Source organism: Pseudorca crassidens, chromosome 7 (assembly GCF_039906515.1).
Source record: "Pseudorca crassidens isolate mPseCra1 chromosome 7, mPseCra1.hap1, whole genome shotgun sequence".
NCBI lineage: Eukaryota > Metazoa > Chordata > Mammalia > Artiodactyla > Delphinidae > Pseudorca > Pseudorca crassidens.
This window is the reverse complement of record NC_090302.1, coordinates 96673235-96697154: the sequence shown is the minus strand read 5'-3', so window position 1 is coordinate 96697154 and position 23920 is coordinate 96673235. Positions and strand designations below refer to the sequence as shown.

Below are 23920 nucleotides of genomic sequence, written 5' to 3'. Positions count from 1 at the left end.
ATTTTAAATATTTCTGAAGAAGATTCTTTCACTTTTAGCTTCATAATTTATTATTACTGACCGGAAGTCAAAGTTACATCATTAGAAGGGATTTTAGCATTTGTTCATTGCAAAGTAAGGTCTAAACAGAAAACTTTGTGAAATTTGAAAATATCCTATCAGGGACACCTAAACTTTATTCTGAAATCATATTCTTCAGATGATTTTCAGTTGCATATAATTAATATCGTATAACATATCATAAATATTTCTGAAAAATATTGTGCACACATTGTGAAAAGTGATTAATAAACTCTTTAAGACTTCATATGAAACAAAAATATTGACACTTACCCAGACATGGCCTTCATAGGCTGTTCCCATGCCTTTCTGTGGGTCTAGACAGAAGGCACCTTTCTTCTGATGAAAAGGCATGGGACACGTTTTTGGAGCTTTTTCTACACAGGTTGTGTGACATGAGAACCCACATGCTTTTTGAGGGAAATAAAGAGATAAGATTGTAGGGGATATGATGGTTTGACTCCCTCAACCCCCATTGCAATTCTGTCTACTACTGTAAAGGTGAAATGCTAAAAACTATATTTCCCAGACTCCCTTGGAACTAAGTTTTGGACCTGATGTAAGCTCCACTAATAAGATAGCTCTCTATGAGACTTTGAGTTGAGTCAAGCTGGGGGAGATGCCTGATGTAGCACATCCATTTTACTGGCTTGGATCTTGACAGAGGGAGTGTGAGGTCACAGCTGCAGTGGTGGTTTTTGAATTTGATGGAAGCTCTCTTAACTCTGCAACAACAGGGTCTTTCCTGACTCTGGCAGAAGTTGCAGGTTCTGAGGGCTGCAGCAGTGGTGGCAGCTTCCAGATTCACCGTCTTCTTGGGACAATGGTGGAGCTGTCCCAGGCTCAACAGAGACTGAGTAATGCTGGCAGCAGGAGATGCACCTCGGAGCTCAGCTCAGAGCCTGCCTCTGCTGCCCTAGGAGAATTGTATGGGCACATAATTCCCCATTTAAAATCCTATTTTCTTTAATATGCTAGGACACATTTATGGTTAAGGCATCTGTGACTGTCACAATGCTGAGGGCAGGAAAGTTGTCCTGCTCAGTGCTGTGAGTCTCTGAGTGGACACTCTACAGGACTGGCTGGGGAAACCAATGAGTACAGAGTCTGTTCCCTAGGATGACGTATGAGGTGCCTGTGTAGCACTGTGATCCACTGTTTGATATTTCCAAACATATATTTCTTTCTTTCAACGATATCTACTGTAATAAATTCATTGAGTAAAATAAAAGGATTACAACTCAAGGATAGTGTTCCATTTTCCTGTCACATAAGCTGGTGAATGTTGTCCTCATACTCTACTAGTGCTACAGAGAACAAAATTTCATTAAACACATTTTCCTAATAAGTGTGGCCTTGCCTGCAGGCTACACAGCATGCCTCCCTGGGGTGCTGTTCACACAGGTATGAGGGCATGAGGCTCTTTGGAGCTGCACAATGCAGAGGTCCCCCCCAAATGCTCCCAATGACCACCCGTTCATATGAAACAGATTCAGAGGAATTTTTAGTAAAGTAATCAGTTCACCGTCATGCTTCTACAATTCAAAGAGAACGAAATTTCTTCTTACCAACTAAATGCAGTGGACTGAATGTTTGTGTTCCTTCAAAATTGACATGTTGAAATCCTAATCCCCATGTGAGGGTATTCGGAGGTGGAGACTTTGTTAGGTCATGGGGGTGGAGCCCTCATGAATGGGATTAATGCCCTTAAAAAAAGAGACCCCACAGAGTTCCCTGGCCCCTCCCACCACATGAGGACACAGCAAGAAGTCAGCAGTCTGCAACCTGGAAGAGGGTCCTCACCAGAACTGGACCATACTGGTGCCCTGATCTCAGACTTCCATCCAGTGAGGAATATATGACTGTGTTTAGAAGCCACCTAGTCTCTGTGCTTTGTTATGGCAGCTGACTAAACCACCGAGTTGACTAAAAAACTTAGGTACAAGTATTATGGCTCTGACTCCATGTGTCCCTTCCTCAGGTGCAGCCTTGTCTTATCAAGCCCACCATCAGAGATGTGCACTGGTGACATTTGGTGGGAGCGGTAAAGGACGTGAGGAAAAACCTGTGGGTTTTATGCTACAAAATGAAGAGAATAAACACACATCGATGGTTAAATAACTATGAAAAGCTGATTCTGGTGATTCCTTCAACCCACCCTGCCCAAAATATCATTTTATATGCCAAGATAAGCAGCTCCCCCTTTTCTTACCAGCATTTAAGATTCTTGCCCCTAATTACTTCATAGTTGGAAAATACTGATTAAAGGATCCAAAAATTACCAAGAAGAGAAGGGAGGAGGAGGAGAAGAAGAAGGAGAATTATTTAAGTGGTGATCAAATGTTCATTACTACTATTTGGAACCAAATTAATAAAGCCTGGCCTTTATTTGAGCTGATACATCCTGAACATTTAAAAATTCTAGATTGATAAATTCTTCAAATGATTCCTTAACTATTAATGGAGTCAGAATTGCCTATGTATACATATTTTTACTGGGGAGGGGTAACAAAAAATAATATGGTTTTTATACCTTCTTTAGAAAAAAAGAATAATTTAAAATTTTATCTCTATAGAAAATTATGTGTTTCATTTTCTATTATCAATAAAAAAATAATGTGCTCCAGGAATTGGAACACTCTGATTAAGCAAGCCATATTACACTTTCTAGGTGGAAGGCACACTGAAATTTCTAGCTGAAACCCCAACAAATAAAACTCCAGAGGTCTTCACAAAATTATCAACCATTTGAAAATCCACTAGGGATTGTCCATTTCTGTATCATGCCTCTTTGACCTGAAATTATTGTTATCATAAATTAGCAATATCTAAATTACAACAAAATCCGGTTTCTCCAAATACTAGTTGGGAAATTTTCTCACCTTCATTGTCTCTGTTTCCTGATTTGTGATGTGGACAGATTGCAGTCCCTGCCATGGGCCCTGACTGTGTACAGGGGCTACCTGCTTTTTCTCAGATCTTCAATTTATTCCCCTCTTTTCAGCACCACATGTCACCCCTGCCTCCTAAAGGACTTGGTGTCCCTAATCCCTGAATCCTCCTAGGTTTCCAAAGTATTAATTATCTTGTGACTTTTTGGCAAGTCATTTCTAAGCACCTGGCATTCATATTTCTCAGCTCTCCTAACCCCTCACTCAGGTTCTTCCATCTTTCAAAATTATGTTGACTTATTTGTCTACTCTCTCTCTTTAGTCTGTTTAACAAGTTTCATTAGAAAGCAAAAGTGTAGGCATTTTTGAATCTGCTCTATTTAACCAGAAGTCTCCAAGCAAAAAGGAAGAAAAGAAAGAAGGGAGGAAAGGAGAAAGGGAGAGAGGGAAGGAGAGAGGGAGGGAGGGAGGGGTTAGAGACCAAAACTAACTTATTCTCATTTTTCAAGGACCTGTTAAGTTTATAACTAAATCAAGTGTCTTAGTTGGAAGGAGGATTCTATTATGATATTCCTTTCTCTTTATCGTTGGTGTGTGAACTGGAAGGTGAGCAGAATCTGTGATCTGAATCAAAGAGACAAAAATAAATATAGGCAAGTTACCTATGTCACTAAAATTATAAGAATTAAATTATTTCTCAAGTAAGACAAAAGAATAATACTTGTTAGACAAAAACACAGTAAAACTAAAATTCTCACAAAGCTGAAAATATATTTTAAGTAATTTAAATCTATGCTTTCTATTTCTACAAACAAAATATATGTATACTTCATATACTTTATATCAATTTGGCTACTTTTAAATGTGTGTCATAGCATGTGCATGTAGACTACATTAAAAGGAGAATATTAATCATAAACGTATTTAAAAGATACTTTCATTAAGTAGATATATGATCAGAATCGTCAAAAGACTCTTTGAACTACTTGTCTTATAAATGTAGAAGGGATATATGGCCGTAAATATGTAGAAATACATTAAAATCAATTATAGAGGGTTCAGCAAGATTTTGTGAATACTAATAATCTAAAAATGGGTACAGGTAATTTAGATTACATTTCTTAAATTAGACTTCAAAAGTATATGAAATTTGGCTGTCCATATGATATAGAATTTTTCTTTCCAAGGAAATAGTAGAAAATACATTTTGAAATGGAAAGAATTGGATGCTTACAGATGTTACTGGGGAATAAAGTTTGATTGTAAGTGAAGATGCTGCACAGCTGAGCAGAGCATATAAGTATATAGACTTGAATAATGACAAATACCATGGAGAAAAAATACAAGAAATTGGTAGTAAATGCAGGAGATTCAGAACATTTGCCAACTTTTCAAAGTTATGAAGAAAAAAATGCCTCTTTACTATGCATCCCAATAAATAGACTTTTTCATATGGATTCATAGAATGAATATAATAAAGAATCCCTCCTAGGAGGCAATTTATTGATGCCTTAGCTCCAATTTAATTTAATTTAATTTAAAAAGAGACTATCTTCAGTCTGAAGGAGGGGAAAATTAACATATCAGTTGATGCAAAAAAAGTATTTGACAAAATTCAACATCCATTCATGATAACTCTCAACACACTAGGAATACAAGAGACTTCCTTATCCTGATGAAGGGCATTTACAAGAAATTAAGGCAAGCACTACCACTAATGATGAAAAACCAAATGCTTTCCCCTAAGAATGGAAACAAGGCAAAGATGTCCACTACCACTTTTCCTATTCAGGCAGAATAAGAAATAATAGGCAGTACCATACTGTCTTGATTACTGTAGCTTTGTAGTATAGTCTGAAGTCAAGGAGCTTGATTCCTCCAGCTCCATTTTCCTTTCTCAAGATTGCTTTGGCTATTCGAAGTCTTTCATGTTTCCATATAAATTGTGAATTTTTTTGTTCTAAGAAAAAAATTTTAAAAAGGTCATGAAAACCTAGGGGTACGGCGGGAACAAAGACACAGACCTACTAGAGAATGGACGTGAGGATATGGGGAGGGGGAAAGGTAAGCTGTGACAAAGTGAGAGAGTGGCATGGACATATATACACTACCAAACGTAAAATAGCTAGCTAGCTAGTGGGAAGCAGCCACATAGCACAGGGAGATCAGCTCGGTGGTTTGTGACCACTAGAGGGGTGGGATAGGGAGGGTGGGAGGGAGGGAGATGCAAGAGGGAAGAGATATGGGAACATATGTATATGTATAACTGATTCACTTTGTTATAAAGCAGAAACTAACACACCATTTGTAAAGCAATTATACTTCAATAAGGATGTTAAAAAAAAAAAAAGAAAGAAAGAAAAGCAGAGCTCTGGGTCCACTTTCTCTCCCATTCTCTCTACCTGCCACCTCATTGTGTGGCCACTGGGTACGCCATGTACCCTCCAGGATCTGTGAGTGATCAATCCTGTTCCTCAAAGTTCCCTGATAGTTTTTACTGAAACACATCCTGCTATCATAATAAGAACCACAAGTCTCAGTCCAGTCACAACAATGGCCCCTGTGGTGGTGGAAAGGAATGTCTGTGGGACTCACTACAAGTACTATGGCCCAGGTGAGTGCCCCGGGCATTCCTAGCCAAGAGCTTCACTACCAATAGGCTGAGACTAACACAAAAAACATTGTTTAATTTTGCTCATAGTGTGTTCTTTATTGTGCCTGGCTTTTTTCACTCAACATTATGCTGAGAGATTCTTTCATGGTGTTGTGTGCAGCTATAATTTATTCATTTTTATTACTATAGTATATTCCATTATATTAACATAATTTCTTTATTCATTCTACACTTTGATGAACACTTGTGTTTTAGCTGTTATAAACATTCTTCTATGTATCTCCTTGCATAAAATGTGCAACCATTCCTGTAGGATGTATTTCTAGAAATGGAATTATAGTATATGCAGGTTCATATTTCTTCAAATACTCACCAACATTTGCTTTTATAGTCATTTTATTTTAACTAGTGGCATCTCATGAGGTTTAGAACTTTTAATATGTTTATTGTCTATTTGGATTTCCTCTTTTATGAATAGCCTGTTAAGTTTCTTGCTACTTTCCCACTGGGTTGACTGTCTTTTTCATATTGATTTATAAGGTTCCTCACACATTCTGGATATGTGCTTTTGTTAGTTGTATGTGTTACAAGTATCTATCTCCACTCTAAGCCTTGTGTTTTAATGGTCTTTTTCCCACTGTTATACACTACTAGCATTATAATAAATCAAGTATTCCCAATACATTTTTTCTGGGAACTGTTGTGTTCCACTTGTCTACGTATCTATGATTTTACAAATACCATACGGTTTTAATTACTGTAGTTTTATAATGTCTTGATATTTCTTAGTGCCTATTTGTTCTTCAAAAGCATTTTTACTTTCTTGGCTTTTTGTGTTTCCATATAAATTGCGAATTCCATAAAAAAAATAGGATTTTTATCAAGATTATATTGACCTTGATATATTATACTGAATCTTTAATCTTGATTGAATCTTGATTGAACTGATATATTATCAGTTAAGGGAGAATTAATATCTTTATAATATTGAGTCTTTCGATCTAGGATTATAGTATAACTCTCTATTTAACTTAGGCCTTTTCAAGTGTCCCTCTTTAAATTTTATAATATTTCTTCCTAGAGGCCTTTTAGCTATTTTTAGATTTGTTTCTAAATACTTGATTTCTTATGCTATTGTAAATGGTGTGTGTTTAAAATGGTAATTATTTAATATTTCTTCTTCGTCTATAGAAAGACCTTTGAGTATACTGACATTGTAGTCAATATATTCTGTACATACAATATACTCTGTAAATTGATTTTTGTACATTGACATGGTAGTTAACCACCTTGTTAAACTCTTTTATTAATTCTAAAAATTTATTGAAAGACCCTCCATTTCATAATGAATAGAAATAGTCATAGCAGGCATCTTTGTCATGTCCCTAAATATAAAAATGGAAAAGTTTCAGTATTTCACCATTAATTACACTGTTTTCTATGAATTCTGTTGCTGGTGCTGATACCTTCCATCAGATTAAGGAAGTTCTTTTCTATTTCTAATTGGGAAGAGAGGTTTTGCTTTTGTTTTTGTATCATAAAAGAATGTTGAATTTTATCAGATGTTCCTATGCTTTTATTGATATATGATTTTTATTTTTAAACTGTTACTATGTTATGCTCATTCATTTTCTAAAGTCAAACTTTGTGTATCAGGGATAATACCAAATTAGTCATGCTGTGTTATTCTTTTTATATATAACTGAATTCTGTTTAGCAATGTTTTTTTAAAGAATTCATTATGTTCAGCATTTCATGGGAATTCTCACTGTAGAGCTAAGAGTGTACAAAAGATCAAATTTGGTATGTGTTTTATGAAGATGTTCTACCATTGAGCAATAATGATGAAATATACTAAAAACAGTGTATATAATCTTTGAAGTGTTCCAAGGAATGCCATTGCTATCAGCACAGATAAAGCCATACATGTTCTTGTTAAAATTCAAACTACAGTTCAAAGAATGCTTCTGTATTTTCAGCCAAAATCCTGGATTGTGTACCTTTGTCTTTAACAGCCATACGAACATTGTTATCCTAGGCTTACCTTCAATAATCTTTTAAACCAGTGGCTAAAAATTAAAGCTCTGTTTTCAGTTAAGACAAAACCTTTATTTTTCACAACAGGTATAAAACCAACAAAATACTTATTAATGTCAGAAGAAGAATTCTGTATGTTCACAAGTAAGATTAGACTACAATCTTCCCTTCTAATATTGTCCTCATCAGGTTTTGGTATCAGGTTACAGGAGCCACATAAAATAATTTGGGGAGTGTCTTAGTCAAATATAGCTGCCAAAACAAAATACCATGGACTAGGTGACTAAACACAGGAATTTATTTCTCTTTGTTCTAGAGGCTGGAAGTTTCAGATCAGGGTGCCACCGTGGTTGGATTCTGGTGAGAATTTTCTTTCTAGTTTGTAGACAGCTGGCTCCTCACTATGCCCTCACATGGAAGAGGCCACCAATACTATCAGACTAGGGTCTCACCCTTATGACCTCATTTAACCTTAATTACCTCCTAAAAACACTATCTCCAAATACAGTCACACTGGGGATCAGGGCTTCAATATGAGAATTTAGCGGGGGACAAAATTCATTTCATAGTTTTCTGCCTCACAAAATTCATGTCCTTCTCATATGAAAAATACATTCATTCCAGTACAACAGTCCCAAAGTCTTAACTCATTTAGGCATCATCCCTAGTGTCTGAAGTCCAAAGTCTTATCTAAATATCTAAATCAAGTATGTTTGAGATTTGAGGTACAGTTCATCCTGAGGCAAACTTCCTCTCCAAACTGTGACTCTATGAAACCAAACATATTATGTGCTTCCAAAATACAATATTGGGACAGGCATAGGTTAGACTTTCCTACTCCATAAGGGAGAAATAGGAGAGAAGGAAGGGGTGGCAGGTCCCCAGCAAGTACAAAACATAGCAAGACAGACTCCATTAGATCTTAAGGCTCCAGAATAATCCTCTTTGCCTCAATGTCCTACCTTCCTGGCCCATCGAGATGGCAGCATCACCCTCAACCCCTCCTCCTCTGTGGGGTGACCCTGCCCCTTCAGCTAAATGGGACCTGCCCACATGGTTTTCTACAGAAGCTCTGCCTCTGAAACAGAGGAGCAAATAGTTTTGACCCCTGGGCCTATGATGCGAGTGGCAGCCCTTATGATCTCTGAATTGCCTTTCAGGTCATTCTTCCCTTTCCTTTAAGAATAGTGCAAGTTCACAGCCACATAGCTCTAGGTCCTCTTCTGTAGAACCCAAGAAGTTTGACAGCTTTCCTTCATTCTCCCTGGCTTTCTCTGTCCCCTTTACTTCAAACTGGCAGTGTCTCCTGCTGGTTTAATGCCATCTCTATTCCTGGCCTCGGCCGAGATGACTCATTAAATCCATGTATCACACCCGTGATCTTGTTATCAAGTGGCTGTTCAGCTACACGCTCAGTGTTCTCTTCAGAACAAGCTTTCTTTTTTTGCAATATGAATAGGTTGAGAGTTTTCTAAATTTCTAATTTCTGGTTCCTTTTTGCTTAATAATTCCTTCTTCAATTCATATCTCTGCTCTTGCATTTTACTGTAAGCAGTAAGGCGAACCCAAGCCACACCTTCAATACTTTGCTTAGAAATCTCATTTGCTAAATATCCAATCTCATTGCTTGCAATTTCTACCTTCCACAAAACACTAGAACATACTTCAGCCAAGTTATTTGCCACTTTATAACAAGGATCGCCTTTTCTCCAATTTCCAATACGCTCTTCCTCATTTCCATTTGAATGGCCCTTAACAACTACACTCCACCAATATTCTGTTCATGAATATTTATATTTTTTTCTAAGTAGATGGAGGCTTTCTCTCCAGCTCTCCCTTTTTCTTTTTGAGCTGTCAGCAGAATCACCTTTAATGTCCATATTTCTACCAACAATCCCTTCATAGGAATCTGGGCTTTTCCTAACATGCACCTCAAAACTCTCCCATCCTCTCTCCTTTACCCAGTTCCAGAGCCGTCCACATTTGTAGGTATTTGTTACAGCAGCACTTCTCTTCTAAGCACCAAAATCTGTCTTAGTGTTCTCAAGAGGAACAGAAACACCAGGAATATATATCAGTATCTGTATCTATATATCTATATCTCCTATTGGTTATGTTTCATAATCATGTGAGCCAATTCTTTTTAATGTCTATATCTTTTTATGTATCCTTATGTATGTGTGTATATATATATATATGTTTTTATCTTATATAAATATATATTTATATGTATATTTTATACATATTTATTTATTGTAAGGAATTGGTTCACATGATTATGCAGACTTAGAAAACTCAAGACCTGAAGTCAACAAGCTGGAGCCCCAAGAGAGTCAATGATGTAGTTCCAGTCAAATCTAAAGGACTGGGAACCAGGAGAGCTGATGGTGTAAGTTCCAGTCCAAAAGCCAGCAGGCTTTCAGACCCAAGAAGAGCCAAAGTTCCAGTTCAAATCCAGAGGCAGGAAAAGACTGATGTCCCAGCTCAGTAGTCAATCAGAAGAAGTGCTCTCTTATTCTCTGGAAGGTTAGTCTTTGTGATCTATTCGTGTCTTCAACTGATTAGATGAGGCCCACTCACATTGGGGAGAGCAATCTTCTTTACTTAGTCTCTCAATTTAAATGTTAATCTTATCCAAAAATACACTCACAAACACACTCAGAATAATGTTTGGCCAAATGTCTGAACACCCTGTGGCCTACTCAAGTTAACACATAAAATTAACCATCACAGGGATTTCCTTCTTTCCTTATTTTCTGGAAGATTTTGTGTAAATTAAAATTATTTCATCTTAAATGTTTGATAGAGCTATTTTGGTCTGGAGTTTTATGTGTGGGGAGATATTTAAAAACAGATTCAATTTATTTAATGATTATAGGAATATAAGCTTTTCTCCATTTTTTTTCTTGAGTTGATTACAATAAGTGATACTTTCTAACAATTTGTCCTTTTTTTCATATATTGACATGATTTTTTGCATATTTTGAAATGGTCTAAAGTTATTATATACTTTATTATCTTTAACTATCTGCCCCAGATATAATGTCTGTTTTATCATTTTTCATATTGGTTTTATGTGCCTTTATGTTTGTTTGTTTCTTAATGAACCATGTCACACTTTTGTCACTTTTATTAGCTTTATCAAGGTTGAAATTATTGGCTTTACTGTTCCATTCTATTTTATGTTACTTTTTTACATCATTATTTTTTTTACTTTTGCCTTCCACCTTCTTTGGGTATAAATTGCTTTTCTTTCTGTAATTTCTTAAACTGGATGCTTAGCCCATTAACTTTTCAGGATTTTTTCTTGTCTAGTTTATGTATATAAGGCTATAAATATTTTCTAAATACTCTTTAGCTGCATTCCACAAGTGTTGATATGTAGTATTTTATTATTCACTTCAAACTATTTTCTAATATCCATTAGACTTTCTCCTTTGATTAATAGTTTACTTAAAAAGGTATTTCTTGATTTACATTAGGAGTTTAACACATATTTTAAAATATTGATTTATAACTTAGCTTTCTCATGGTCAGAGAGCATACTTTCCATGAGTCCAATCCATTTGCATTTGTTGTTGAGTCTTAGTTTGTGGTCCATCTGCTTATTTTTGTTAATGTTTTTGTGATTTTAAAGAGAAAATGCATTCAGCACGTGTTATGTGAACTGTTCTATATTTGTCCACTTGTCCATATTTGTCCACTTTTTTTAATCATTTTATTCAAATATTGTCAGTTACTGAGAAATGTGTGTTCAGATCTTCCACTATAGTTGTCAGTTTGTCTATTTCTTCTTGTAGTTCTGTCAATTTCCATATTAGTTATATTTAGACTACATTATATGGTCAGTATATATTTAAGATTAGTGTGACTTCCAGGTAAAATAACCTTTATTATATAATTGACTTTCTTTACCTACAATATTTTTTTTTGCTTTAGATTTTAGTTTATCTGATATTTATGTAACTTGTTTTAGCTAATGTTTAGATATTAAAGCTTTCTGTAGACTTATGTTTTAGATGTTTCCCTTATGGACAGTATATGTTAGATTTTGTTTTTATCTAGTTTGACAATCTTTATTTTTTCACTGGAGTAATTTTCTTCACTTTTAATCATTTTAGTTACTGATTTACTGAGATTTATTTCTATCATCTTAGTTTGTGCTATTTGTCCCATCTATTCATTGTTTCTTTTCCTCTCCTTTCTTGTCTTGTTAGATTAGCTGAATATAGTTATAATTACTTTTTCACCTTTGAACTTGTTAATACTGTTCCTATCTTATTTGTAGTTTCCCTAGAAATTAAAGCATGTACAATTAACTCCACAAATCTGAATTTGATCAAATCCTTACCCTCCTTCTGAGCAATACATGGATCTTGGGATACTTTCAATTCATTTACCCCTCTTTTGAATTAAATGTTATTATCTCCATTTGAAAGTCCATCTTGGTTTGTTTTTTAATTCTGTAGAAATTATTATCACTGTTTTATTCAGTCAATGCTAATTTACATTTGCTTATATATCTACCACTTTCTTTGTTCTTTTTTCCTTTCCTATCTTAGACCTACCATTTGGGATCAGTTTCCTACTGCCTACACTACACTCTTTAGAATTTGCTTCAATGAGATTTTGTTGCTGACAGATCCTCTTCTCTTAGTTTTCATTTATCTGTAAATAAAAGAAATTCATCCTCATTTTTGATAGATAGGTTTGCTGTTATTTTCTTATAGTACATTCAATATATCTTTCCTCTTCCAGCTTCTGTTGAAATTTTTAAGAATTCAGCTATCATTCACTCTGCTATTATTTTTAGGGTAATCAATCTTTTTTCTCTGGATGACTTAAAGATTTTGTTCATCATTTTCTGCAGCTCTACAATGTATCTAGACATGAATATATTCTCCTTTATCATGCTTGGAATTTCTAAGCTTCTTGCAACTGTGGATCTAGTCTTGAGTCTGAAAAAGTCTCCGCTATGACATTTTTAACTATTGCTCTTCTCTCTCTACTCACCTTTCAGGACTTGGGTCAACTGCTGGGAATTTCTCACTTAATTCCTACAATTTTTATCCTCTCTGCTGTATTTTCTATTTTCTCTCTCCATCTTGTTCTGGTTTGTCTTTTAAATCACAAATTCTCCCTTCCACTGTCTTCATTTTGTTGCCAGTTATGTCCACTGATTCTTTTTTAAAATATGTCATGCCATATTTTATTATTGCTTCCCTGAAATTATCTCCAAGTTTATCATTGACCATATTTTACAAATTCTAAGATGCACATTTTTTTTATGTTTTAACATCTTTGAAATAGAGATATGTCTGAAAATCACTATTATTTTACAGTTATCATCAGCCAAAAAAGCAACCAAATCATTTTGTGCACAAAACCAAACTTACAAACTGGTATAAAAGGAACAAAAGCATTTGTAAGATTGGTAACTATGAACCAGGTATGAGAGCTTCTTAATATTTTTCTCCCGTAAATATAAGAGATGCGGAATAGGAGCTGAAACTACAGCCACCATTTGATTAAGCTTCAATAAACTACTGCATTCTCCAATATCTATGTGCTTTTGCACAGGGCAAGAAGGTGATTAAAGGAGATTGAAAAAGACAACCAGCCCTGCATTTTTCAAATCTTTGCACTACCCTCTTCAACTGCCCCCAGGACATTGGTATTGCTTTTGCTTTACTATTTGCATTAGTTTTCTATTGCTGAGTAACCATTTACCACAAGTGAGGCACCTTGAAACAATACCCATTTATTATCTAACAGTTATGCATGTCAAGAATCTGGGCTTGGCATGGCTGGGTAATCTGCTCAGCGTCTCACAAGGCTGAAATCAAAGTATCAGAAAGGCTGGTATCCCATTTGAAGTTTGGGGTCCTCTTTCCAGCTCATGTGGCTGTTAGCAGAACTCATTTCCTTGCAGCTATAAAACTCACGGAGGCTGCGTCTTCAAGGTCAGCATAATAGCATCTCTCTGACACTCAACCTTCTTGTAAAGAGTTCACCTTATTATGTCTGGTCCACCTAGCATAATCTCCCTTTTCATTAACTCAAAGTCAACTGATGAGTAACCTAATGATAAGAATGATATTCTATCATTTTCACTGATCCTCCCCACACTCAAGGGGAGGGGATTTTACAGGGTATGTACAACAGGTGGCAAAAACTAATTCTAAAGGTCGATTCGAATTCTGCCTACCAGACTACCCCAAAGAGAAGGCCTCAGGGCCTCCATCTGGCTCTTCTTACCGTAATAGGCCTCCCTCACTCCCCAGACTGCAGAGATCATGCATGGATCATACCAGTTTTTTAGTATATTTATTCCAATTATATATTCAGTAACCACAGTTAGATTCATGGTCCCTTTGAGTGCACTGAGACACAGTCCCAGCCCAAAATGTCATTTACCTCCTGTATGATATAGCTCCAGGCTGACTTATGGACATTGGTGGTGCTTTGTGTCCCAGAAATTAGCATTGACAATGAGCCAGTGTTTATCATCTCTGAAAAGTCTGGTGTTTCCTTTTGCCTAGTGCACAACGACTCTGTAATTGCCTGCAGATCCCTTCCTCCCAGCAGCAGTGGGTCCTGGTCTGCAGTCTCCTTCTACACTCTGTGAACCAGCCCCATCTTCTAAGCTTCTAGGTTCTTAAACCCCTATCCCTTCTTTTTGTTTTTCAAGCTCCAGAGATGGTAGCTTCTCCTGCCTCTGTGTCACCTCACCGTTAGCTTTTTGAATTTTTAGTCCTCCAATGTCTGTTTAACCAATTCTCTGCTTTAAAATGAAGGAATGGACCCAGAGGACATTATGCTAAGTGAAATAAGCCAGTCACAGAAGGACAAATACTACATGATTCCACTTATAAGAAGAATCTAAAATAGTCAGACTCATAGAAGCAGAGAGTGGAATGGTGATTGTTAGTGACTGCAGGGAGAGGAAAATGGGGAAATATCTGACAGTGAGTGCAAAGTTTCAGTTATGCAAGATGAACAAATTCTAGAGATCTTCTGTACAACGTTGTGCCGATAGTTAACCATATGGTTAAATGCACTTAAGAACTTTATGTTAAGCGTTCTTACAGGAATTCCCTGGCAGTCAAGTGGTTAGGACTCCGAGCTTCCACTGCTGGGGCCCGGGGTTCAATCCCTGGTTGGGGAACTATGACCCCGCAGGCCACACAGCAAAGAAACATAACAAACAAAAAAACAGTGTTCTTACAAGAACAAAAAAGAAGCACAAGGAAATTTTTGGAGGTAATTGATATATCTACTACTTTGATTGTGGTGATGGTTTCATGGGTGTATGTGTATGTACAAAGTCATCAAACTGTATACATTAAATATGTACATCAGTTGTATATCAACTAAACCTAAATAAAACTTTTCAAAATAAATAAAAATAAAATGCCTCTATTAAAATAACTGTTATAATTCCTATTTTTCTGACTGGAGCCAGACATATATCCAAGGGTTCCTCAATAATAGTATGGGTAAATAAACTAAAATGTATTCATATAATAGACCATCATATATACTGAAATACAGTTGAACATATTGTTGCTGCACATGGATGAACCTCATCCATGCTGCGACACAAAAGGACATATACAGTATGATTCCACTTACATACATTCTAAAATTAAATCCTCTTGTGTAGGGATGCATACATTGAGTGTAAAAACATAACAAAAACAAGGATGTCCTTACCATGAGCAGCAGAGTAGCAGCTGCCCACAGCAGAGAGGGAGGGCTTGCTACCAACTAGAAGGGCACACTTCTGGGGCATCAGTCATGTTTCCTGTCTTCACGTGAGCGCGGACTATAGAGGTGTTTTATACGCTCTTCTGTATGTGTGTCATATTTCACAGTGTAAAATATATTGTTTGTTATTTTAATTCTAATACAGATGACCTTGTAACTTACATAAACTTGCAGCCTTACTTTCCATGAAAACTGTTTCTTTCCTATGTGCTTATATCAAGACCTCAGGCCTCTCCCAGGGAATAATATTAAAACAGTTTTATTGCAAGGGGAAAGTGCTACTCTGAGCACATCAGTGACTTCTGAAGTGGCTGTAGAACATACTCAAGAAGTTTAGTACTTACTTCACACTGAGCCACGGCATAGGTAGTTGTATTAAAAAGTGCCAAGGAAGATGAACTTGGGTCTGGTAGCACTAAACCTGGAACACATCAGCAAAAATTTATTAAACTCAGAAAATTGAAACTAACGTTCATGACTTTTTGGACCTTAATCTCTTTAAAATCGTTCTCAAACCATATTTTCAGAGGTAATCTGGTTTATCATCTATATATACTTAAGTCAAAGTATGTTTATATTTATTTTTATATGTTAGGTACATTTAATATATCTAAGCATTCTGCATCTCAAACGAAACAATACTTTTTAGCAAATTTATGGTAAACTTATAATGGAAGTGTATAAATAAATTATATAAGTTTTCATGAATTAACTCCCGTGTGTCAAATCATAGCTTTCTTTTCCCTAATAGTATTAGGTTCATACAGAACTTGAAACAATTTTGGAAGCCCCAAGGGGATTTCAGCAATATGGTCATGAAAATGATGGCTGCTTTTTCTATGCTAGTTTCTCCCCACTTCAGGAATCAATTTCAAATTATTCCTCCTAGGTACCTAGCACAATAACCCCTCAGTATCCAGAGGAGATTGATTACAGTACCCCCTGCAGATACCAAAGTCCTCTGATGCTCAAGTTCTTTATATAAAATGATGTAGTATTTGCTTATAACCTACCCACATTCTCCTGTATACTTTAAATCATCTCTAGATTACTCATAGTACCTAATACAATGTAAATGCTATGTAAATAGTTGCTGGCAGGTGGCACATTCAACGTAAATTCTATGTAAATAGTTGCTGGTGCATGGCAAATTCAAGTTTTCCGTTTTGGAACTTTCCGGAATTTTTTAATTTAATGTTTTTGATCTGAGTTGGTTGAATCCACAGATGCGAAACCCGCAGATATGGAGAGTCAAACGCATGCACTTCTTTGCCTAAGTTTCTATAAGAAGAACACAGGCAGACATAAAACAAATATTAATTATACTTAAAACTTTTATCATATTGTCAAGGCTTTATTTATTTAGACAGAATAAAGTATCCAACTACAAGGTTTTTTTCCTTAAAGGAATTTTAAAGAAATTCCATGCATTATCATTTAGCAGTTTTACTAACTTTAAATATATTCAAAATGAAGTCTTATTGTAAGATTATAATTTTACTTAAATATGAGAAAAGAAAAAGCACAAATTCAGACTTTCTCTAACTAGCATACCTTTAGCAACTGACATTGCCAGGAGTGTGAATTTTCCAGCTATAAATCACTAAACACAATTGCTTAATAGTCAAATAAGGAAGGGTGTTCAGAAATGCCACATAATACTGCACAAGGATTGTATTGCTCTGCAACATTTAGGGAAAAAATAATGGTAAAAATAAAATTCCAGGATAAAAATGTTAACTTGATAAAGTATTGTGATTATATATATATATAGTCTTTCCCACCTATAAATGTTTTGTTATCCAAAGTACCCCATCCGCTGGTTCCGTGTAGTGAGCAATACTCTGGCCTTGACTTCTTTGCTGGAGCCTCAGCCCTGGGACCGCTACCACCTAAGCACACTACATCACTTATCCTATATTCAGTGCTTCCTACACCTCTCTTGAATTAGAACCTGTCTTGGTTCTCATCTTTGCAAGGGTACTCAAGTTCTCTTTGTTTCTTCTATTGTCCATAAAAAAGTCCACTCACAAATATTTATAGGACAATTTTATTTACTTCCAGAGTTTTCCTATCCTGAATTCCTTATGAGCCTACTCCCTCCCCTCCAGAATATTCATCACTGGCGCAGGCTCAGAGTCATTGGACTCTAATCCAGTCCAATGTGAGCCAAAAAACTGTGGCAAGAAAGGAAAGAGGAACTCAGACAGGTAGAAGCTCCACTAACTCATTTGCATAAGAAGTGGCTTCTGTTAAGACAATAAAATATCCCTTCAGTTAAAGGTAACATCCACAGTTGTTTTTTATTAAATTCTCGTATTATAAATACCCTCATAATGAAAAGAATCTAAGAAACCCATGTATTGAAAAGGGTGACACATTCTTAGCTTCCAGAGTCATGGGCAAATGTCAGGAAATCTTAGTGGAGAACAAAAAGGTTAACAAATAGTTGAAAATGGCTTAAAGTGGGCATGCAGACCCTGAGAAAACCATAATTCAAAAAGAGTCATGTACCAAAATGTTCATTGCAGCTCTATTTACAATAGCCAGGACATGGAAGCAACCTAAGTGTCCATCATCAGATGAATGGATAAAGAAGATGTGGCACATATATACAATGGACTATTACTCAGCCATAAAAAGAAACAAAATTGAGTTCTTTGTAATGAGGTGGATAGACCTAGAGTCTGTCATACAGAGTGAAGTAAGTCAGAAAGAGAAAGACAAATACCATATGCTAACACATATATATGGAATTTAAGAAAAAAAAATGTCATGAAGAACCTAGGGGTAAGACAGGAATAAAGACACAGACCTACTAGAGAATGGACTTGAGGATATGGGGAGGGGGAAGGGCAAGCTGTGACAAAGTGAGAGAGTGGCATGGACATATATACACTACCAAACGTAAAATAGATAGCTAGTGGGAAGCAGCCGCATAGCACAGGGAGATAAGCTCGGTGCTTTGTGACCACCTAGAGGGGTGGGATAGGGAGGGTGGGAGGGAGACGCAAGAGGGTGGAGATATGGGGATATATGTATATGTATAGCTGATTCACTTTGTTATAAAGCAGAAACTAACACACCATTGTAAAGCAATCATACTCCAATAAAAATGTTTTAAAAAAAAAGAAAAAGAAAAGTGGAGGAGGATCAGGAGCATCCTGATGCAAGTCTGAGGGAGTCTCCCATGTCTCCCATGAGGTCTCCGCAGCTGCACTTTGCCGTATCCCACTTTGCCTCCTCTTACAGCTCTGAACACACAGACCTGTGTTGCCTCGACTCTGTCCAATTTGAACAAAAGCCGACTTCCCCATTGCCAGTGGTTTGTCTCATGCTGCGACACATGGGAGCATTCCAAAACTGGGACGTGACTGATATGAACTGAAAAATTTTACCAATTACTAACATGTTTTTAGGAAATATATCATGATGCTGAAAAAAAAGTAGTTCCGCTGAAAGAGATTTGGCAACTGCATCAAGGTTTGTTTCTTAAGGAACCAAAATAATGGAGCAAATAAATGTGTATATATATTATTTAACTTTCAATCTGATTTACATGCCTACTTTTGAGCAAATATGTGAACTGAGATGCCCTAAATATAATATGAAATAACATGTTTATTGTGGACGATTACACAGATGTTATTTGATAGCTCTTTACACTGTATCATTCACACAATGAGAAATGTCTTTTCCTTTTCATGTTTAATAAAGTATACTGGTCTTATAACTGTATCATTTGCAGCATATAAAGCTTTTGGCTTTTAATAATTCAACTTCTTGCATTGAAGTTGATCCACATGTTAACGATTACAGTTAAGTGAATAAGGCTTTAGGCATGAAAGTGGCCCTCAGAGGCTTATGTTTCTTCTCATCTCACTAAAATGACTCTTTTGGAGCACGTTTACATAAGAAATGGATGTCATATATATTTTTTCACACTGGTTTGAATTTTCTTTCTTTTATTCCTTTTACTCTCCAATATTACACCACCTCACCTACACTGATGTATTCATTAGCTATGTTTATTGTCTATTTGTATGATTATCATATTATCATTCACAGTGTTGGAGTTTAATTTGCTCTATTTTTGTGGTAAGAATGAAACAAACTGCTTCACTAACCAGCAAACAGAATGGAGAGAGGAGCCCTTTAAAAAATACACATGTTGGGCTTCCCTGGTGGCGCAGTGGTTGAGAGTCCGCCTGCCGATGCAGGGGACGCGGGTTCGTGCCCCGGTCCGGGAAGATCCCACATGCCGCGGAGCGGCTGGGCCCGTGAGCCATGGCCGCTGAGCCTGCGTGTCCGGAGCCTGTGCGCCTCAGCGGGAGAGGCCACAGCGGTGAGAGGCCCGCGTACCGAAAAAAAAAAAAAAAAAAAAAAATACACATGTTGCAATATACAAGTTACAAGCTATAATTAAAAATATGAGAAAACCTACCTCAGTAGACCCTTTAGAAGTTAAAGGTCTATGGGAAATAGGCCACATTTTGAGTTTACCTCATTCTATTTTCATTCAAAAAATTTTTTTCTACATATACGAGGTATTTCTTACTAGAGGATTTTGGGTGCCTGTGAATCAAGGAAATTTTGCAAATAAGGAGAAAACAACAGAAACGGCATTCACAGATGATTCAGTTTTCAGTATTATTGATACGATTTTGTAGAGATGCCAGAATCAATTAAAGCCTGTTGAAAGTACATATGTTAAAAGTAACTAATTGCTTTCAAATTTTCATTACTTTTCATTTCATAGAAAAAAGCTTTTCTTTAAAAAAAAAACACTAAACTTTATGTCATAGGAAGAAACTAAACACATAACTATGCTTTAAGTACTTTGCAACCAGATTGTAAATAAGTTGTTTTAAAAATGGTGTCAGTCGGTCTCACCAGTTTAGAGTGGCTGGAGCAGCCTCTGGGAGGATCTTTCTGGAAATTCGCTGTCGAAAGCCGACTCCAACTTAAGCATAGCTGACATATCCAGTTTATCAAATCGCTCCATTGCCCCTGGCATTTTCTACAAAATCAGATAAGTAGGTTTTGATTTCCATCTTATACTTACAAAATTTTAAATCACTTCTAGAAAAACTTAGGAGGTGCTGGGAAACATTAGTTTTCTTGAATAGTAAATAGAAAAACTGATTGTTAAATTGTATTATTTTCATTAAATTTGGGGATATTATTAAAGATTCATATGAACAGTCTCATTTTTCTGCTTATAACCATGATAGCTGCCTCCCCTCCCAAAAAAGCAGGGTTCATCTCTTATGAAAAGGCATTTTTCAGGTTGAGATCTAGACAAATTGACATTATTCAGCAACTTTATTATCATCATTTTTAGCTTTCCTTTTTTCCATTCTATGAGTCTTCCTGCGATGTGACTGACACTCACTCTTGCTCCTATAACGAAGCTGGAATTTCGTAAAGACTCCAATTCTTTGGTTTTTTCTAAGATCAAGTCCTGGGCATCCTTTTCATCCTTGTTGCTGCAATATAGAAAGAAAAAACAAATATAAAATGCAAACATGGAAAAAAATTAATCAACCTAAATGAGGATATGAGAAAGACACATGACAGCAAATCTTAGCATAAGACTATTTAAGGAGTCATAAATAATTTACAACCAACAGAAAAGAGTTAAAGTCTAGAGATGCTACCAAAATATATAGCCCTGGATTTTCACAATGCTCTTAGAAAATGTGAAGTGGCTGGCTGGATTTAAGAAACATTGGACAGGAGTAGACGAATTCCTAGGTTCAGACCATGTAGTTGGGGAAATCATTAATTCAAGGCAAAGACAGTTTTATGGACTTAATTAAGAAATGTCACTATTCTGAACTGTTTATTCTTAATTAGAGATTAATGTAAATATTAATGTAAGCACTGAAAATCTACACTACACCCAACTGTAAAATAGCTTCCTGGTAAGCGTTATGTACAGTCTATACCACTTATTACTGTAACAGCCTTAAACCTCCATTCGCAGAAGGATCGCTCAGTTAATGAGATGGTTAGTCCCATCACTCCCCAGCAAGTTCTGTGCTGGCAAATGAAAACTCAAGTATAAGAGTAAACGAAAGAAACTTTTAGACATACAAAGAGGTAGATAGTTTACAACACACAAACTTTTCTGAAAGAATTCTTCCAGGATGTTCTCTAGTGCAAAACAAAAGCCGAATTCAAGAGAGAGGGAAACAGGATACAAGAACAGTGGCAACAACTATAATTGTAACTTATGATTAAGTCTAAAATACTGTCAATAAATTATAATCTGGATCTAAAATCCCATATGATATCAGTGTTAGATCTGGAGTGGAACTCTCAGAGTTCTGGGCCAATTGCAGGGAGAACACAAGAGCCCTACTCTCACTGTCTCCACTGGCCATTCAATCTTCGTGAAGCAGCAGTCATCATAGAATAATGACTCTGCTGGATCACAATCAATGCCTACCAGTAAATAAGCAAATTCTTTGAGCACCTTAGAAAAGACATGCCCTATAGAAACAGATTACACAATTTTGAATATTTTTATTTTTAATGAAAACTTAGAGCATCTTGTATCTTTACAGTAAGAGGTAATATCACAGATTCTCATATAACTGAACTTGAAAAATACATTTCTTCGTATCTGATCTCCAGAAACTCTGTTAGGCTCAATTATGTTGTTTTTGTATTAAGTGTGATTATAGTGGAAATTTTTGAAATAAAGCTGCATCTCACATATACTTACATGTGATACATGATATGAAGGGCTTTCAGGAGAAAAAATATTTTCTTGTGTGGCTTTCCTGCATGTTAATAATCAAAGAAGCAAACTGAGCACAATGCTTGAACAAATTCTTATGGAATTTTAAAGGAAATAACTGCCTACGAACAAATCACAATTGAAAGAGTTTAGGCAAGACACAAGACAAACACAAACCAAAATATGTGCAGGGAAGAGACAACAGTGAAACTAGTGTAGGCATTGGGTCACGTATTCCTGGGAACCAATTTGGTTCTAGCTGCTAGGATTTATGTGAACCTAAGTATATTAAAAGCATCTCTGGGGACTTCCCTGGTGGAACAGTGGTTAAGAATCCACCTGCCAATGCAGAGGGCACGGGTTTGATCCCTGGTCCGGGAGGATCCCACATGCTGAGGGGCAGCTAAGCCGGTGCGCCACAACTACTGAGCCCACGTGCTGCAACTACTGAAGTTGAGCACCTGGAGTCTGTGCTCCACGACGAAAGAAGCCACCGCAGTGAGAAGCCTGCGCTCCGCAAAGAGGAGTGGCCCCCACTCACAACAATTAGAGAAAGCCCATGTGCAGCAACGAAGACCCAACGCAGCCAAAAAATAAATTAAAATAAGAAATAAAATTTTTAAAAAGCATCTCTAAATTAAGACACAAAATGGAGTGTTAATATGTATTTACCTGGCAGAGTAGTTAAAAGCATCTGAAATATATACATTCAAAAAATTGTGTGTGTGTATACATGCATCAGAAGATATATATATACATATATACACATAAACATTTTGCCCCATTTATTTTATCTCTTGTTCACTCTCTTTCTCCATATGTTTCTCTTTCTGAATCATTTGAAAATAAGTCACAGACACTATGTTTTATTACCCCTTAACTACTTAAGTAAAAGAACACTTCTTACATACTCACAGTACAAAAATAAAAACCTGGAAATCCAACATCGACACAACACTATTAACTAAAATATAGCCTATATTTAAATTTTATTAATTTTCTTTATAAATATGTGTGTGTATATATATATATTTGCACATTGTGGACACACAGCTTTTTTGTTGTTATTGTTAAATACACACCAAAAAAGAGTTAGCTTACAGAAATTGTCTTAATTTTTAATCTCAGTCAAAACTTGATAATTCAGGAAAGTGAGCTGAAGAATGTCTAAGAGTAATAAACACATGTAATTTCCTAATTCATTAATTTCATGATATATTTAAATATAGTGCTACCTGTAGTTCAAAGCACCATTTCCTGTCATAATTTGTAAGAAAAGAAAATAGAAATTTAGCTAAAAAAATAAGTATTCTTTTGAAAGCAGAAGCCCTGAAACCCAGCTCTAAGTATAAACACTATTTAGCATATATTTTTAAAAAGTGTAATTGAGTTATTACTGGTAAATTAATAGGAAAAGAACTGCAGACGTTGGCCTTAAGTATCTTCCTGAGGCATTCTGTAGGGGCATAAAATCATTCACCCTACAGAATAAGGGCGTTCTGTCCTTGCTCATAGTGACACAAACAGTCCCAGGGTTTCCCCTCCTGGAGATCTTGGTGGAGCAGGGAGGCCTGAAAGTCTAGCTCCAAGTCCTGCAACTGTCCAAAGGAGTTGCCGGTGTGAGGCCAACTGCTGCTCCCTGAGGTTGGAAGGATCCTGCCTCAGGATTCCAAGGAAGGCACTGACCTCAGTGGCAGTTAAATGAGAAGACATGACTGTACAGGCTTGATGGGCATCCAAGTATAATGGCCCATCCTGTGGGAAAGGAGGAAATCCTTCCCTGGATCATAGGGTGGGAGA

General features: G+C 36.3%; 1 protein-coding gene and 1 pseudogene across 1 annotated transcript in view; both read right to left on the bottom strand.

Annotated features, from left to right (window-relative positions):
• LOC137228409 (serine/threonine-protein kinase MRCK alpha-like) overlaps positions 1 to 18689 on the bottom strand; it is a 45074-nt gene extending 26385 nt beyond the window's left edge. Inside the window, 4 exon segments of the mRNA XM_067745494.1 lie at positions 334 to 470; positions 2022 to 2139; positions 15717 to 15793; positions 18623 to 18689. Coding sequence (XP_067601595.1) covers positions 334 to 470; positions 2022 to 2139; positions 15717 to 15793; positions 18623 to 18689 — 399 coding nt within the window.
• Positions 18690 to 20261: 1572 nt separating this feature from the next.
• Positions 20262 to 23633, bottom strand: LOC137228408 (serine/threonine-protein kinase MRCK alpha-like; annotated as a pseudogene).
• Positions 23634 to 23920: the final 287 nt, after the last annotated feature.